The following is a 17,361-nucleotide window of genomic DNA, read 5'->3' on the forward strand; positions in this document are numbered from 1 at the left end:
GATCTAGCCCAGCATTAGCCGTAGTGTAAAGTACGGCTTATGGTCCCCTCTTTAAATCATTATACCAGATGATTTAATTAATGAAATGCAGAAATTCTTTTGAATACATCCTGACTGCAATTTTTTATAACATGTGGGCGAAGTATAAGAAGAAAATGGGTGTTATAAGTGCCAAATTAAAAAAATACATCACACGCTAATACTTTTGATTTTATTTGTCATACAAATATGCTAACCAGTAACCATGCAACTGAAGTAGCTCTACTCAGCAATATGTGCACACAGTGTCGTTTTCAATCGTTTTAAACTATTTGAACTCTTATCCTTCATCACAGTCCAACATTAAAGACATACATTATTGTTTTTATCCATTTTGTTTTGTAAGAACACAAATTCGATCAGAAATAGAAAGGAAACAGCATAGTGTGTACATATTCTCAGCTACAGTTATCATAAATCCGTCAGAGTGGTGAAGAACGTTTGCATCAATATTTCTATTACAATGGATCAACAGTTGATGGTTTTTCAAGATCATGAATGCCATCTCCGTCAACGTAGCGAATTATAAAACTTGGCATGTTTATAAGGAATCTTTTTTGGATCTAAATGGTGTAAAAAACAAGGTTTTCAATTACTTAACATGTGTTTGGCATAAACAGACAAACAAACAATCTCTCATACCTCTGCAATGCACTTTTTAATGACATTTTGAGCTTCTTCAATCGACATATCTTCAATAAAAAGATTAATTAAGTATCAAATAAGTAAACAACTATAATAGATGAAATTTTTAAATAACTGTTTGGTAGTGTAAATACTTCATTTAAACGAAGAAATACTCAGTTTGCATGTACATAGATACCTTTCTTATAATATCTGTCTAAAATTCCCATGATGAAAAATGCCCCATAACCATGAGCAGCAAATGGTACCTGATTGAAAATAAACAAATTAGCATGAAGACTAGTCAGCGGTGCTTTGCAGCCCATCACCAGTAAATCCCCTAAAGTTCATGTAATTTCCTGGCTTTCACCTACTTTTTGTTGCGATGCCAAATAATCCATGAAATATAATTCAGGTCCTGAATGCTTGTCATAACCAGCCAACAGTAAGTTTACTTGATACGGAGTCTAAGATAAGAATGACTTTAGTGATTATCTTCTTATGATGAAAATCACGTAACTAAACGCAATATATTGTACCATGCTACGGAGGTAATCTGCAAGCTCTTTTCTTGTGAAATTAGCTGCTGCATGTGGTGATAATTCATATCCTAAATCAGAGAGAAATAACACTTGTTGCTTTGTAAACTAGATGGGTTAGAACTGTGACTACCACAAATTAAAAACTGGTCATGGGACAACCAAATTAATCCAACCAAGGCTTACCATTCCTCATCTTATACAGTTGAATTTTCTTCTTCATGTGCTCTGCAAACTGTACTGTATCACCTGATTCTCCAGTTACCAACATCACCAACTGATCACTTAGTTTAAACATCTTATCATAATCTAAAAGGGTTGACAATTCAAACATGCTGTAAAGATCAGTTCACACAATCCAATTTTGTTGGATCCAATAAACTTTTGATGGATGTTTTATAGTCTGTTAATGTGTAATATATACGGGCAGCAAATCAACTGCAAGCCAATGCCGTACTGCTCTATTAATACCAGACTACATTCCATACGTCAGAAGTGAATTGGACCCAACTGACCAACGAAATTGAATGGTGTGAACAAACCTTAAAAAGATGTGGGCACAATAACGCATGCAATACTACATGCTATTTTAACAACGTTAACAACCATATATATTAATTTACAAAATATAGCTGAGTAATAGTGTTATGTCATGAGGCAGAACAATTTGTGAAAGAATATGATTTGCATACGCGTGCACACCCATTTTGACACGAGAAAAGGACAACAGGTGATGATGTCTGAGTTATACTTACCATCTTTCATACGAACAATACTTCGTCCTTGATTACAATCGCTTGCAATCATCACAAAATCTTTTCCTTGAACTCCGAGTAGAAACTCCATTTTGAAATTATCTCACAACCGAGCATGCGGTCTTTGAGCCAGCGCCGCAGAACACCTGCCGTCCGGGGGGGGGAGAGCTTTGCTTCTGAGAAGTCAAGTTACTTTATATTACAAAAACATCGATATTTTCTGCAACTAAATAAAAGTGTTTGGTATGAAAAAGATTCATTTTATCATGCTGAATAATGTTTTCAGATTTCCCATCCACCGTGCACAAAACTCTGTGCAGACTGTAGGGTATTACGTTGCATCATTTTTGGTACTGAGATTCAATCTATATAATCCAAAGACCATTAATAGCTCTTCTGCAAAAGCAAAACTTATTTTGTTAAGGGAAAAGCTCGGAGAAAACTAAAATATTCGTACTTTTAGTGGTTTTAAAATAAACTTCATAGAAATGCTGCCTGAATTTTGGGTGAGCCTGCACGCCCGCAATTTAAAGTTGACTTTACCTTCGTGATCAAAGTGTAAACAAACGTGAATCCATGGAGTTGAAACGAAGCTAAAACAAATAATTTCAGAGTCATTTATCAAACAACGGCGGGCTAAGCGCATTCGTTTATCCGCGGATAGAAACGTACGTCTGAGAAAGTTTTTTCTCGCAAAAACGCGAAATATACAGGTGGCCGAAAATGGGAGTACAACATTTAGAGATGCGAAGAATGATCGATTCTGCCTTGGGACATCCCGAGAAAGGAATTGTCAATTTAAACATTCTCCACTCACTTCTTCACGAAATACTTAATCATCTGGACAAAAAGACATCGAATAACGACGCTGCAGGTTCTGGAAAAGACGAAATCGATTTTTTATCGGAAAGGAAACCGTATCAATCGGACGCAAATATAGACTCCGCGAAGAACGGTGAAGAGACCTCAAACGGAGTATTGGGATGACAGGAAGCAAAGAAAATCTTTCGAGGTAATGGTACAGTTGTATGATTTATTAAAGAAATATCGTTAGTGCATGGTTACAGGTTTAAGGTATTTGTAGCGCGCGATGTAAAAATGCGCGCCTAAATGTAGATGAATATAAACAACGATAAAGTTAATTGAATCCTAATTGCGTATTACTATCTACACTCTAATTGTCAGAGTATTTCTTATCATTTTGTTTTGGTAAAAGTTGAGATATTTCGCAGTGTTGGGGGTGGCTGGAAAAAGCTTTAAATAAAACCCCTTAGTGTCTTAACGACATTAAATATTTACAACTAAGTACTGCCATTTGCATTAGTTTAAAACTTCTTTCCTCAAACGGCTTATTTACGAATAATTAGGTTTATTAAGCGATGTCTTTTGCAATTTTAAGTGCCATCTTTATTGACTTGTGGCTTAAGTTTGGATATTTCGGCGTGCTGAAGGATTTGCAACACAAAAGATAGTGCATTCTGTAATAAATTTTTAATGATATGTTTTATTAAGCATGCATGGTTTAATAATCGTTGTTTATGCCGGGTGAAATTGAACCATCTGTAAGCTATTGTGTCTGCAATAACCAGACAGTCACATGCAATCACAGTGCAAAATGTTTATTGTTGTATTCTGTTGTCTGTACTGTTTTTACATTCCCCATACGCATGACACTTTAATAATAGTTCTAGTTGATGATATCGTACACAAGATGTTAACCACCTTTTAATCCACACAGCAGTGAATCATTGAATCTGAATGAGTTTGAAGCAAGACTGGCCTCTATTGAAGCAAAGCTTAGTACCTTAGAAAATCTGTCAGTAGACAAATCCTTTCTTGCGCAAAGTGCAAACTCAGATGATAGCCATAATACAGCTCAGGATAAAAAAGAAAATGCATTAGCTATGATGTGGAAATACATGAAAATACAGAAAAGAGTTCAAGCGACCGAAGAAGCAGTTGAGAAAGTCATGAACATTCTGAATGATGTGATTGAGGATGTTGGGCAACTAAAGAATGTTAAGTCCAATCTTGAGGAGTTACGCAAGGAACAAATGAAAATGTCAGGAGCGTTCGACACTTTAAAAAGTGGTGGAGAGTTGACATCAAATTCAAAAAGGAAGGTTGGTGAACTGTATTCTTAGGAATACTTTCCAGTCCATTATCATCACGATAACATATAATCTAGCCTTAATTAGATCTTAATTAATGCCACCCAAGGAGCACTAAAATGATGGTTTGCAAGGTCACCATAAATCCGTCCAATTTTCAACATAGATACACGAGATATCACTTGTGTAATTTCATCTCTCAATCTTTTCAAAAGTTGGATCATTCGGACGAGGTTGCATTCAAGAGTGATCTTGCACCGTTTGTCACGTGGACAGCTCTGGAACAAGCTTTGAACAAAAGAGAAGTTGAAGCAAAAGGGGTTGTAACAGCAGATGATGGTGGAGAAGAACATGTGATGCTGGAGAAACCAGACACTGCATCCGTAACACCGGGTCCACGCGATGTTCCTGTGGATCATGAACCCCCGACGACTGCAATGAGTCCAAAGGAGGATACCAAGGTAAAGACGGTGAATTAGGCAAACAAGAATCTTCCAAAAATATCTGACAGGTAAATAATTTCTTGTCTTAGCATACAGGTGAAAACCCCGATGAATCAAAGCCGTTCGTTGCAAAGGAAGCATCGTTGTCGTCGAAAGAAAACAGTCTTAGTGAAATATCCTTGAATCTTGATGAGAATATGATCTCGCAGGAAGAAACCAAGGACTCTATCACGAATAAACCTTCACCGGAATTGCTGAACCAGTTAAACAGGATTGGTGAGCTGCCGAAACAGTACGATGATGTAGCCGTCCAGGTCAGCTTCATCTTTTGAAATGTGTTTTGTAAAAGAACATTTTGTCCCTTGTATAGTCTTAGAAGTTTACGGCGACTTTATTTTAAGTGGCCGGCTATTTTTGCTGCCCAGAGACGCTTTTAACTTACTCAGTAAATCCAACAATGGACTTAATATTTCATTATAGGTATCCATGATGTCTGAATTACAAACAAAGCTTGCTAGTGATGTGCATAAAGTTGAAGTAGATATTCTGCCAAGAAAAGTCGACAAGGAAGACTTACAGTTACCCGAAAATCTGATCGAGCAAATTAGCATGCTAAAACAAGGTTGGTTTTATCTCGACGTTGCACGAGAACCCACAGAAACGTAGTGGTTAAACGGTTAGTAATCAACTTTTCAAAAGGATCACAAAAAGCACGAATCCGCTTCTATTTCAGGTCTTGATATGTTAAACACAAACCAAGATCTGAAGATGTTGGCAACTATCAAAGAAACTTCAATAAAAAATAAAGAAAACATCGACAACATAAGAGGTGAACTGTCAATGCTCTCGCAGCATCTCAAAAGACTTGACCAGCTCCGTGAAGTTAAGCCACAGGAAGATAACGCTCCCAGCTATGATCTGGAGGTATTGAATTCTGTCCGGGAGAAGTTGAACAGCGTTGAACAGGACCAAGAGAAGATGGTTTTGAAGAGTAAAGAAGATATTGATAAGATTCTCGAGAATTTAGATGAAAAACAAGTACGTTGTTCGAGCGTGTACTGAGTTGATATCAATAAGTTTTATATGATGCAGTTGTCAATCGTTTTTACAGCGAACAATTGATGGTTTATTCCAATATGTTGAGCGACTGCAAGAGAGGAAAGCAGATCGTGAAAACGTGGCCAACGAGATGGACATCAAAGCTGACAAGCACGCTTTGGAAGGCAAAGTCAACCAAAGCACTTTTGATGAAACTTTCCAAATGTTCGATAGAGGTACGTTGAGAGCTGAGAAGCAAGATTATCGAGTGACGATGTGATAAACCGCAAGTGTTGAATGATTTACGAGATGATTGACCATAGATTTTCTTCACCAGGTTTACAGGAAGCGTTGCAAAAGATGGAAGATTATATGAACGAAGAAATGGCGCTCAAAGACACTCTTTCGAGGATTTCGCGGGAGATGGAAGGAAAGATCGACAATGATTCTCTACAAATGATGAAAAATTACTTTGGTAGGTCTTCTAAAAGCATCAGTATGTGCCGAAGCTTGGAAAGAATACGAAAATCTCATTTTTCTTTTCAGAGAAACAAATCAAAGATGTTCAGGATTCACGTGATAAGATTGTGCGCGAAACACGCGTGGACGCAACCGCAAATGCTGCCGGAGTCCGCCGTAAACTTCCGATTCATTATCATTGCATCTCATGCAACAGGCCGGTGGAGTTGGCGGTCCGTGATTCAGAACCAACTTTACCTGAGAGCGAGAGTTTGCCTCTTAGAAGAATGAAAATTCCTTTTACCTCGTACGACGTAGAACAGGTATGAAGAATGTCAACGTGAAAGCCGATTAGCATCTCGTGATAATTACATGTATAATTTGCCAAACAAGAATACAATATATATATGATTTTAGTTACGTCAAAAGTCAATGAAGAATGGTCAAAATGCGGAGGAAAGCGCTGCAGCTATACGAGATCTTGTATCCGGAAGACCTTGTGGTGGTAGTCATACTCTCATCAACTCCCACCTCAGAAAGTCCACGAAAGTTCATCAGTATAATCAAGCTATGTCAGGTACACGAGTTATATATACCATACAGTTCTTACAGTACTATACCCATGCCACTGTATACTGTCTCATGCCCGACTATCGCCTAGCATACCACATAACACCATAGTGTTTTCTAGACTCACTAAATTAATTTATCATCTTACCGCAGTTCGAGAAGATTCACGTTATGTTCCAAAACTTGTGCGTGAAGTCTCCGTGCTCGACTTTTTGCGTGGTTCTGATGGTCATTATTACAAAGGACGTTCAAAACAGCTGCTGCCTGCAATCCCGAGACGTGCTAAGTATCCTAGTAACGCTGACGTGAGCCCAGACACTGGCTCATATATAGCCAGCGGCCCATTACAAGACGAGCCATCTCAAGCAACTGACAGAGAGAAGGTACATGCTGTACTTGTATTGACTTTAATAAATCGTCGAAAAAATACTTTGTGCACTTGAATTAGATAAACCTTCTTCACAATTCCTTATCTCAATGGGTAAAAAGGTTGACTAGAAACCCAAAGATATACTGTACACACTGAATTCGATGTAAATATATACCTCACCGAACAACGATTCTCAGCTTGTTATACTCTTCATACAGACATATTCCATTTTTTTATTTGAATTTCATAGACGGGAACACATTATTTTGAACGTACGCCGTCACCCCCCGTTCAGGACAATCTGTCGTCATCATATCCTGAAATATCGGATCCAAAGTCCACTCATATCCAGGGTCAACGTTACAGCTCGGACGACATCAACTTGCCCTCAAATACTGCGCTTAACAGAGAGTCGTTGAAGATATTTCGTCGAAAACGTGGACAAGAAAAGGTACGGAAAAAGCGAAGTAAATCCGCTTTGTTTTGAATGGAAAAAAGCGTTTGTTGTGTAGCTAGGTTTCTCGAGAACGCAAGTAGGGAAAACAGAATTTGATTATCTGGATTAAGAGTTAAACCAAAATGCATGTTTACAGGATTCGAGACGAGAGCGTTGCTGGAATGGTCAGTTAACAAAAGAAGAAGGCAATGAATCAAACGAGTCAACGAGTCCAAAGGTAGAAAATTATTGTAAAGTTGGATTTTGTCGCCCTTAAAGGTGTACAAAATGATGCAGAAATACTCCATTAAATATTGCGTCCTCTGAATTGGATTAAAGTTGGTTGGGTTAATTTAAGTGTGGATTGAGATCGGGATTATGGATCAGGAATACTTTAATTCACAGTAGAGCGATGAAAGGATCTCATTTAATTGTTCAAATATTTCTTTCTCATCATTTCAGAGTATGAAAAGAACAACACCGCTTGGAGAAGAACAGCCTCGAATATCTTCGCCTGAAGGATCACCTCAAAAACCGCAAGGCATACACAACGATACAACAGGGGATATATCTAGGATAACAGACAGTGACAAGGAGCACTAAGCAACGTCTGTTTTTAGCTGACTGCGTCACGCTGCTGTGCCTGACGACTGTAGAAAATAAACGCAATAAAGTAGTTTATTTAAGTTATTTAAGGTTGTAACATGGCTACTCTGTATTTCAGGCAGTTTCTGTGTTGTCAACGACAGTGTAAATATAAAAGTATTAAACATCTTCATAGTTCAAGCGATAACATTTGCCAAAAATTGTGAGACTGTAGCATTGAACTAAAATAGATATATAGTTCAATGGACTGTAGTAACAAACAAGTTGTATATTAATTATAATAACTTGTAGGTACACCACGTAAGTATTAAATACTGCAAAGCTTTCGGTCCGTTAACCCGGACCTTCAAGCCAACCTTCAAGTTAACCTTCAAGTTATTATAATTACTAAAGTCGCCATGCAATCATACAAGAAAATTATTAAGTTGTATATTGTAGATGTTTGTAAATGTATTCAAAGTATTTATCAGCATTCCGCATCTTGAATCGTGGTGTTTATGTTTAGCGCTAGAAAGCAAAGTGTCCATACGGACCGGCAAAAAGGAAAACAGGAAAAAGGAAAGTGAATAGGGTGTAATGATAGGATGGGAAACGGGTGACAGGTGTTCTGAATTTGCGTCTGTATTAATAATAAAATTTATTCGAACATTACTATAAATACATAATAAATCGATATCATATACTTTTTATAATGCATGCACAATACAAGAGGAAAAATATAAAATTACGCATATAAACTTAATATAAATATAAACTAGAGAAAACTACTTTATCTAATATTTGCGTCTGTATCCGCCTGTATGCAGGTTTAATAACCTGAGCTTCGTTGCTATGCAACAACTCTAAAAACAATATGGCGGCCTTATTTGTCAACATTTTGCGATAATTCGAATATTTTTATGGAAAATTACATTTAAAACCATTCAATAATGCCGATAAATCGTGTACCAGTTGTCCACAAGTTTGGAATCATTTCTCAAACGCAAAGAGTGGATTTAGAGAAGCGGATTGCAAAGAAAGCCTACATCGAAACACGACGAAAGTTCGAAGCTCAGCAACGTCCGGAACAGAAGTACTATCATTTTATACCTTTAAGATCTTATGCTTGTATTTTCGTTTATTGAGCATTGAGATGCAAGCCACTACAATATTCGAGAAGATGGGATACTCACAGAGCTCCTTACTGCTTTTATCTTTAGCTTTGTCACGATTAGAAACATCTTTCTTTATTTTTTACCAGACCTCTTCCATTCGAGGTGACGGAAGAGTTTGTCTACAAGGTAGGAGTTAAAAAACATGCGTATCATACAATGTGGTGTCAGATCTCGTTCCATATATGCGCGAGTTTGTCCATACTTGCATGATGATCGTTCAAATCAGCCGAAACTGTATATCCAGACCAGTGACGTATATTGTATACTGTATAGCATGAGCAGTAATAATTCCTCTATGCTGCTGTTTTGAATTTAGTTTAATGACAGTAATCAAGAGGAGAGAGAAAAGCTCGAGGATACAGCTATGAAAATGCTAAAACGATTGCAGGTAGTTTGTAGTAAATATCGCTGGTTTACGTCCGGTGCGATGAAACGTTGTCCTCTGGAAATATAACGTACTGAGGTACGTAAATCCTTCATATCTGAAAGTGAACAATTCTCATTCTCTAGAGATTAGCTGGCCTTAGACAAGCTGGCGAAGCTGATCACGTTGATCTTCCAAGAGCCTGGGTTGATTTGGCATTGCTTTCGCAATGTCGCAGCTCCAAATTAGAGGAAGGTCCGCGTTTCTGTGTCGTATAGGCATCACGACGTATAAAACAGCAATCTCTGACTTCTAACTCTTTCCTTTAGCGTGTATAGAAAGTCTTATAGCTTCGCTTGATCAGGCCGTAATGAACGAGGAACAGATTTTGAGGTGAATAAGGTTGCGTTAATTTGATTCAGGCATGTAAGTTTTCAAATCCATTGCCATCCAGATAACGCAAGTGCTCATGTTCTATGGCGGTGGAATCATGGAATTAATGCACGTATATTAACATTGCAATAATAAATTTTAACTTCTGGTTTCTCTGTCTTTTCTGCGTTTTATTAAACAGTTTATTTTACCTCGCAAAAAGTGGCGTGCATTGGCTAAAGAAGAATACAGGAAATTCATCCGTTTTACGAAGCAATGAAATTTTACTTCTCAAGGTAGTCGGTCAAAAAATACACCCGTGACCATTCTTAGGTGATATTCACCTCCACTTTATTATGTTATTTCGCTCTCAACTTCATCAACTGCAAACTTTCCTAAGCTCAAGAGAGAGCGTGCAATCAAATTCAATTTTCCTACTGATACATATTTCAAATTCCAGATGACAAGATTGGTATTCATTCGACTCTACTGTCACTATCTCCTGGATCAGTTACAGGTGAAACTCTTGATTGTCAATTTAAGAAACACCAAAATTTCTGTAGTTTTTAATGTGTTTTTTGTTTACAGGGATACGAAGATCAACAAACGTCTCTGGAACAATATTTAAGAGGTAGATCGATTACAAAATATTTGTGTTGAAATCACGTTATTTAAGAATGCACTAAGCTTGTATACAATTCTCTGATTCTCAGGTTTCTCGGAAAAAGCTTTAGCGTTTGACCAGTTTCCAGGAGCATATCTTTCAGTTCGCATAATTGACGAGGCCGTGAGTTAATTTGGGTGCTTTGTATTTATGTGACATTGTCCTTCAACACGATTTAAAAGTAAAACAATAAAACAATTTTCCCCAGGGTCGTATCATATGCAGTATGATCAGAAATTCTAAGAAAGAGGGGTTATCTCAAGACGAATCAAGGATTGATCCGGCTCGGAAAGGAGATCCACAAGACGCGACGATGAATATGAATGATAGTAGTCAAATGAACAGAGAGAGCATGACTGAAACAAAGTTTGATAAAGTTTCTAATCACGGTGTTTCAGCAGAAGAACCAGTTTGTGTAGCGGAAGATCCGAAAGATGATGAAACTGACTATGATAAAGGCATCTCTATTTTTCTTCAGTGCACTCTTAACGTTTGGCACGTTGTAAATCATGATGTCAGTTCACTTAGTGAGGTTTTGTGCGACTTACTTGAGAGTGCCACGCGATTACTTCAGGAAGAATGGTTAGTTTTACTCAGCAATGTCGTTTAGACAAGCATTCATCACAAGATGACACTAATATATACCTAAATCCACTTTATTAAAATCTAGGTTGGAAGTAGTCTTGGCATTTTATTTTCTCGCCGATGCCAGTTGTAAAAACGTGCGTGTTCTGAAAGCCTTCCAATGCCTCATGTCACAGGAATTCTCACCGGTGATAATGCCGTTTGAAAAAGCCCCTCATTTATGTGAAACCTGTTACTCCAGTTTACCCACCAGTCCGTAAGTAATCACTCGACTGTTTGCATGCTATAAACGGAAGTGTAAAAATTTGCAGCTTCTGATATTGCTCTCGTTTGACTGTGGAATTAAATGGACAAGACAGCTCTCAACCCTTTTAACTTTATCAATCAAAGCTGATTTTCTCCATTGCAGAGATAAAAAGGCACGTAATTCAACTGCATTTCGGGATAGTCTTCTAAGGAATGAACGCGTGTCAGATGAAGAACAAAACACAAGATCGAGTTTGGTGGAAACCTTGCAAGAATTTGTTGGTTTAGATTTAACTCAGGAACAGTTTACGACGGAAAACATGGAGTCGTATAAAACTCACGACTCGGCACTTTACAGCAGGCATCGGGGAAGTGCTGGCAAAGATATTCCTGTTTCCTCTTTCACAATGGCTACCCGACCAAAAAGACGTCATGGCTGGCCTTGGGAACTGGTTTACACATTTTGTGAATGTCTGACAACAGTTTGTTTGAACGGAAAATGCGCAGAAGTACAGAAAATCTCGATTGTAGGCACAGAAGAGAGAAATAGACGTGAAGTGAAACCAAACTGCGGTTTGATTGGATTTCTACAATATGGTAAGTGACTTTGGGAAGGTTTCCCGGTTTCCCAATGAACACAAACCACACACATTTTGACCCAAACTGATGGCTTAAGAGGAAAATAAATGTATTTTTATCATTTTAGATGACAACAAGGACAGCTGGAAAGTCCGTTACGGGGCCGTGAAGAGCCTGGTACAGATATGTCGTTACTTTAGAAATGACGCCACTAAGGATGGCGTGACCAACGCTGCTTGGTCTTCACTAATGCAACGTCAAACTACTGAGAGCGAACTGCGTGTTCTTGAGGCAATGAAAATAGCAAAGGTAATGTATGTAGCCTTGTGACACATATGAAATTTGGCTGTCCCCACTGTTGTGTTTTTGGACATGACAAATTAAGAATATTAAATTTACCAGCATATATCTCAATGTTGAGTACAGGCTGAAACGGAGCTTGCAAGAAAGTTTACCAAAGATGACATACCTTCATCACTGTGGACCACGCGACTTGCATCAGCTTTAACACAGATCCCTCAATATCAAGTTATCCCCGCTCAAACACATACACCACACGTTCATCCGACACGCTCGGAGCAACGTCGAACTGGAGACAAGCAGAAAGATCCAACACCAGGTCATCCTGAGGGATATAAAAAACCGACATTGAGGTAAACGAAAAATGAAAATATTTAAGTGTGCATCATATGCCAACATTGAAAGGCTATTGTATAGCAGAAACAATAAAAAGGGAAACACTATGTGTTAAATTTTCTCCATTTTTTATAGGCAAGACATAAATCTTTCGAACGCCTGTTTTGAGCCCAGAGCAGATTACAACACCCGGCAGAATCTTGAACTACGAGCGGTGATCGAGGAACAATGGAAAAAGAACTTCTGGAAGATATAGAGAATGAAACTAAACAAATATGAACAGTTAGATAAAGAACGAGAACAAGAACTCGAATCAAAACGAACTAAAAACCAAGAAAATAGGGATTACAAATAAATAAACTGAATATAAAATCAATCTATCTCTCTTTTGTCTATGGTATATTGTCGAAGACCATGCATATGTCAATGCGTGCTGCTACTCGTGCCCTCTCCTACTCAACGCCCCCCCTGACTACTCACCCGCTCCCTGACTGTTTGAAAACTCGCAGGGAATGCCAGGTGATTTATCCAGACTGTTGATCGACAGTTCTCGGCTGAAGCACTAACGAGAATGCAGAGTTGACTGTCTGAATGTCTTTGTTTGTGTTTTATTGCTGTAAGGTTAATGAAAATGCTGATAATAAATGTTTGATGTTTTGAATGTCTCTGCTATTGTTTCTTTCAGAATTCAGCGATGCAGAGACTGGGGAGAGTATTCAGGGGTAATTAAGGTGGTTTTTAGTTGTTATTTTTTTTTCGAACCATATCCGGTCCATACATGTTTAATACCAGTATTTGTTTTGTTTGTAAAAGAAAAATTTGGAAAGCACGCCAAAAAAAAAAGTTGGAAAGAACGTAAAAACACGCAAAAGAGATCATCCAGCTCTATGCCACAATCTAACCGGTGATATTACAACCAGCTGCGATATACCAGCATAGATTACAACTACGAAAGGTGCAAGGACAGTTGCTATAGGAAGAACTCCCCCCCATAACTCACATCTTAACGGCCGCCTAAGGGGGAGATGCACTACGGCCCCCAGACCATGATGTATGTGCACCTAACCGTTACGTCTCAGTGAGAAACAGAGTGGGCTGTATGCCACACGCCTAGCGCGTCATAGACGAATCAGCTACAGTGGCAAGCCTTGAGAGCGAAGATAAATTTAACGTATTTAAGCTTTTCCTGGTCTCGGGAGGCGGTCTCTAACAAGTATATGCATAGAAAACGACTAATAATGCACATGCTTGGAAATGTCAAGATTTAAACGCCTGAACGTTTTTGAAGTGATTTTAGCGAGAAATTTTAGTCTTTTGATATTCTTTTAAAAATTTTAGTGTTTTCCGGCGGACTCAACCATGGTCGAATACGTCATTTTCCGGCGAACTCGACCATGGTCGATTAACTTTCGAATGAAATAATTAGTTGGTTGTTTTTGTTTTACAAAATATTTAATGAAATATTCATCGTTTCCGAAGAAAAACAATAATTGTTTAGAAATTGCTAGTGCTTCGTTGTTCTCATTCCAAGGAGAACAAAGCAAAAACATGGGATTATTAGGAGGACTAACACTGTGAAGATCACTCGACCATGGTCGAATACGCCATTTTCCGACGAACTCGACCATGGTTGAATTACTTGAATACGCTATTTTCCGACGAACTCGACCATGGTTGAATTACTTGAATACGCCATTTTCCGGCGGACTCGACCATGGTCGAAAAAGACGTTTTCGGGCGGACTTGACCAAAAACGCCGGAAAACAGCGTACAGGCACTAACGAAAAGGCACTAACGAGAATGCAGAGTTGACTATCTGAATGTCTTTTTTGCTGTTTTACTGCTGTAAGGTTGATGAAAATGCTGATGATAAATGTTTGATGTTTATGAATGATCTCTGCTATTGTTTCTTTCAGAGATTCAGCGATGCAGAGACTGGGGAGAGTACTCAGGGGTAATTAAGGTGGTTTTTAGTTGTTATAATTTTTTTTTCGAACCATATCCGGTCCATATATGTTTAATACCAGTATTTGTTTTGTTTGTAAAAGAAAAATTTGGAAAGCACGGCAAAAAAAAAAGTTGGAAAACGTAAAAACACGCAAAAGAGATCATCCAGCTCTATGCCACAATCTAACCGGTGATATTACAACCAGCTGCGATATACCAGCATAGATTACAACTACGAAAGGTGCAAGGACAGTTGCTATAGGAAGAACTCCCCCCCATAACTCACATCTTAACGGCCGTCTAAGGGGGAGATGCACTACGGCCCCCAGACCATGATGTATGTGCACCTAACCGTTACGTCTCAGTGAGAAACAGAGTGGGCTGTATGCCACACGCCTAGCGTCATAGACGAATCAGCTACAGTGGCAAGCCTTGAGAGCGAAGATAAATTTAACGTATTTAAGCTTTTCCTGGTCTCGGGAGGCGGTCCCTAACAAGTATATGCATAGAAAACGACTAATAAAGCACACGCTTGGAAATGACAAGATTTAAACGCCTAAACGTTTTTTAAGTGTTTTTAGCGAGAAATTTTAGTGTTTTGATATTCTTTTAGGGTTTTGAAACAATCCCTGTCTCAGTCACAGTTGATATAATTTGTGCATCTAAAATAAATACGAGTAAGTTTCTGACGAATTATAGTCATGTCCACACATACATTTAATTAACAACAAGTTTAGTACAAACTAAGTCATCAATAATGATCGTCTTCTTACAACCAACTGATTAACAAACTGGAGATGTCCAAATTCATTTGAGTCGATGACTGAAATCACACGTCATTAAATTTAAGTGTGATAAATATTAACTGTAGCATGATTGGTTGTGGAGCCAGTGCACTTGCAAACAAACCGTAACGTGACGGAACACACAGGAACATGGAGAGTAAATTCGTCATAATCATGATGACTCATTTCTTGCCAAACCGCCTTGCCTCCAACGCCAACCCCCAGCTTATTCTTCCCTGAGGTCGGATTGCTGAAAGCAAACGTAATGGTTGTACCATTGATGTCATAACTGGTGTAGCCACTGCAGCCAGCCAGGGAGTTGTCTCTTTCGTAACTTAAGATATCCATATGTCTGCCATCTGCTACATTCTGAGGCCATTTGTACGTGTCTGCTAAGCGACCACTATCAAACCAATCACCCTTAAATTTCATTGCAAAACCAGACTGATTTTCAACAGTCAGTCGCACAGTATGTTGCTTTACCATTATAAAAACCCGAGCTTTTTATTTATCGCAGCAAAGTGAAGCAATTTTATTACGAAACTGATATTTTGATAAACAAAGCCAGCCTCGAATTTGTTTGTTTGCGTGGACTTTAGAAGTCACTCGAGTCAGTCATCCGTAAGCCTCGTGTTACACGTTTCTCGGTAAAACCGGATGTGAACTACAATTAGCATTAGGAGAATTCAGAGACGAGTCTGCATAGTAGCTAGTACACAGTGAACTGTACTAATGTGAGCATCTCTTGCAGACAATATAAGCAGACAATATAAGCTGAATCTATAAAACCTTGGGAAAACCCAATGTAATCTAAATTTAAAGTTTGGCCAAGGTTTACAGCATGTCAGAATTGCTCATTTTTACAGGCGATGTTTTGCTTGTAGTAATATCCCCACATATGTTTGCATTCTTCTAAACAGTGGCACCATTCAGAACTGCCCTCGGTTTCGTAAACAGTTCATGGTTATCGACAACTGAACCTCGCATCATTGAATCATACTCAAAGAAGCTCGCAAATATTGCTTTTAAGATCATGCATTATAAGTGCACAAACAACGATAATTTACATAACCACAACAGGTACCATAGGCATAGGCATAGCTATATCTGCCAGCCTGTAGTGTCAAAGTAGCATTCATGAAACACCAGTCTGTCAAGCGCTATTAACGAGACTGCAGTTTAAAACAACAATTTAAAACCAATTTTTGTTTGAATTGCTATATAGCTTGAGCCTTGAGGGGGAAACAGGACAACAAGGTTTTTGTCGTATCAGTATCAATGGTTTTACTGGAGATCGCGATATTTGGAGCACTTACTTCTGTGTATGTGGCTGTGCAAGCGTACTTCTGTCGACATCCAGAGATACCAAACGGAGTTCAGAATATCTTCCACGAAGACGGGGAGGAGGCATGGCAATACGCCATGTACAACAAATACACAATCTGGTGAATAACTTCACGAACTAGAATACGTTTTTGCTTTGGCTCCCTGAGAGTTTGGGGAGTTTTACTCCTTTAGAATTGGGATTAAATAAACCACCCGTCTGTTTTCAGACGCTTTAAGAGCTGAGTTCAGTATTTGAATATTTGAACACAGAGAAAAGTTGTGAAACATTTTCGTGTGCAATGACCATATAGTTGCTAATCATAGTTCAATAATTATAATATTATGTAGTTCAGTTCTTATAATAATATTATCATATTCGTGTATAATGATTTATACTATCTATGCAAAGTGCACATCTTCAGTACAATGGCTATTGTGAGTATTGTCGGTGATCATTGATGAATAAAGTGTGCTTTGTTATTTTGAATAGTTTTGAATAAATTTTCTTCGTCATTTAAAATAACAAATGAATAATACATCGCGGATGTCGGAACCAGGCTTAAGATCTACTTGTCAGTGATGTGTAAGTTTGTACAGGGGAGATTTTTCAGTGTTATAGTTGCCATGAGAACACTTCGAAAGGATCTTTCCAGGAATGTCTTCCTGTGTAGATATTCTCGTATCCTCATTCAGGAATTACGGGATGTCGGACT

General features: G+C 38.3%; 2 protein-coding genes across 2 annotated transcripts; one reads left to right on the plus strand and one right to left on the minus strand.

Annotated features, from left to right (window-relative positions):
- Positions 1 to 192: 192 nt before the first annotated feature.
- Positions 193 to 2,505, minus strand: LOC114525385 (proteasome subunit beta type-2-like). The gene is made up of 7 exons (XM_028546711.1): positions 1,958 to 2,505; positions 1,389 to 1,511; positions 1,203 to 1,273; positions 1,038 to 1,130; positions 863 to 932; positions 682 to 731; positions 193 to 602 (listed from the first exon to the last, which is right to left on the minus strand). The coding sequence occupies exons 1-7, from the start codon at positions 2,046 to 2,048 to the stop codon at positions 498 to 500; spliced, it is 603 nt and encodes a 200-aa protein (XP_028402512.1). The 5' UTR covers positions 2,049 to 2,505; the 3' UTR covers positions 193 to 497.
- Positions 2,506 to 2,558: 53 nt separating this feature from the next.
- LOC114525384 (probable DNA double-strand break repair Rad50 ATPase) lies at positions 2,559 to 8,580 on the plus strand. The gene is made up of 14 exons (XM_028546710.1): positions 2,559 to 2,969; positions 3,696 to 4,080; positions 4,284 to 4,529; positions 4,601 to 4,825; positions 4,992 to 5,133; positions 5,245 to 5,549; positions 5,623 to 5,785; positions 5,887 to 6,024; positions 6,096 to 6,331; positions 6,426 to 6,585; positions 6,732 to 6,961; positions 7,199 to 7,399; positions 7,542 to 7,622; positions 7,847 to 8,580. The coding sequence occupies exons 1-14, from the start codon at positions 2,941 to 2,943 to the stop codon at positions 7,985 to 7,987; spliced, it is 2,682 nt and encodes an 893-aa protein (XP_028402511.1). The 5' UTR covers positions 2,559 to 2,940; the 3' UTR covers positions 7,988 to 8,580.
- Positions 8,581 to 17,361: the final 8,781 nt, after the last annotated feature.

The sequence above is a fragment of the Dendronephthya gigantea genome, unplaced genomic scaffold (assembly GCF_004324835.1).
Source record: "Dendronephthya gigantea isolate DGI-Jeju-01 unplaced genomic scaffold, DenGig_1.0 000034F, whole genome shotgun sequence".
Taxonomy (NCBI): domain Eukaryota; kingdom Metazoa; phylum Cnidaria; class Anthozoa; order Malacalcyonacea; family Nephtheidae; genus Dendronephthya; species Dendronephthya gigantea.

Coding starts and splice junctions, on each gene's coding strand:
- LOC114525385 (XM_028546711.1), bottom strand. CDS start 2,048: ATGGAGTTTCTACTCGGAGTTCAAGGAAAAGATTTTGTGATGATTGCA. Junction 1,131..1,202: donor CAGATTACCTCCGTAGCATG/GTACAATATATT, acceptor TTCTTATCTTAG/ACTCCGTATCAAGTAAACTT. Junction 732..862: donor AGACAGATATTATAAGAAAG/GTATCTATGTAC, acceptor TTTTTATTGAAG/ATATGTCGATTGAAGAAGCT.
- LOC114525384 (XM_028546710.1), top strand. CDS start 2,941: ATGACAGGAAGCAAAGAAAATCTTTCGAG. Junction 5,134..5,244: donor AATTAGCATGCTAAAACAAG/GTTGGTTTTATC, acceptor CTTCTATTTCAG/GTCTTGATATGTTAAACACA. Junction 6,332..6,425: donor CCTCGTACGACGTAGAACAG/GTATGAAGAATG, acceptor ATATGATTTTAG/TTACGTCAAAAGTCAATGAA.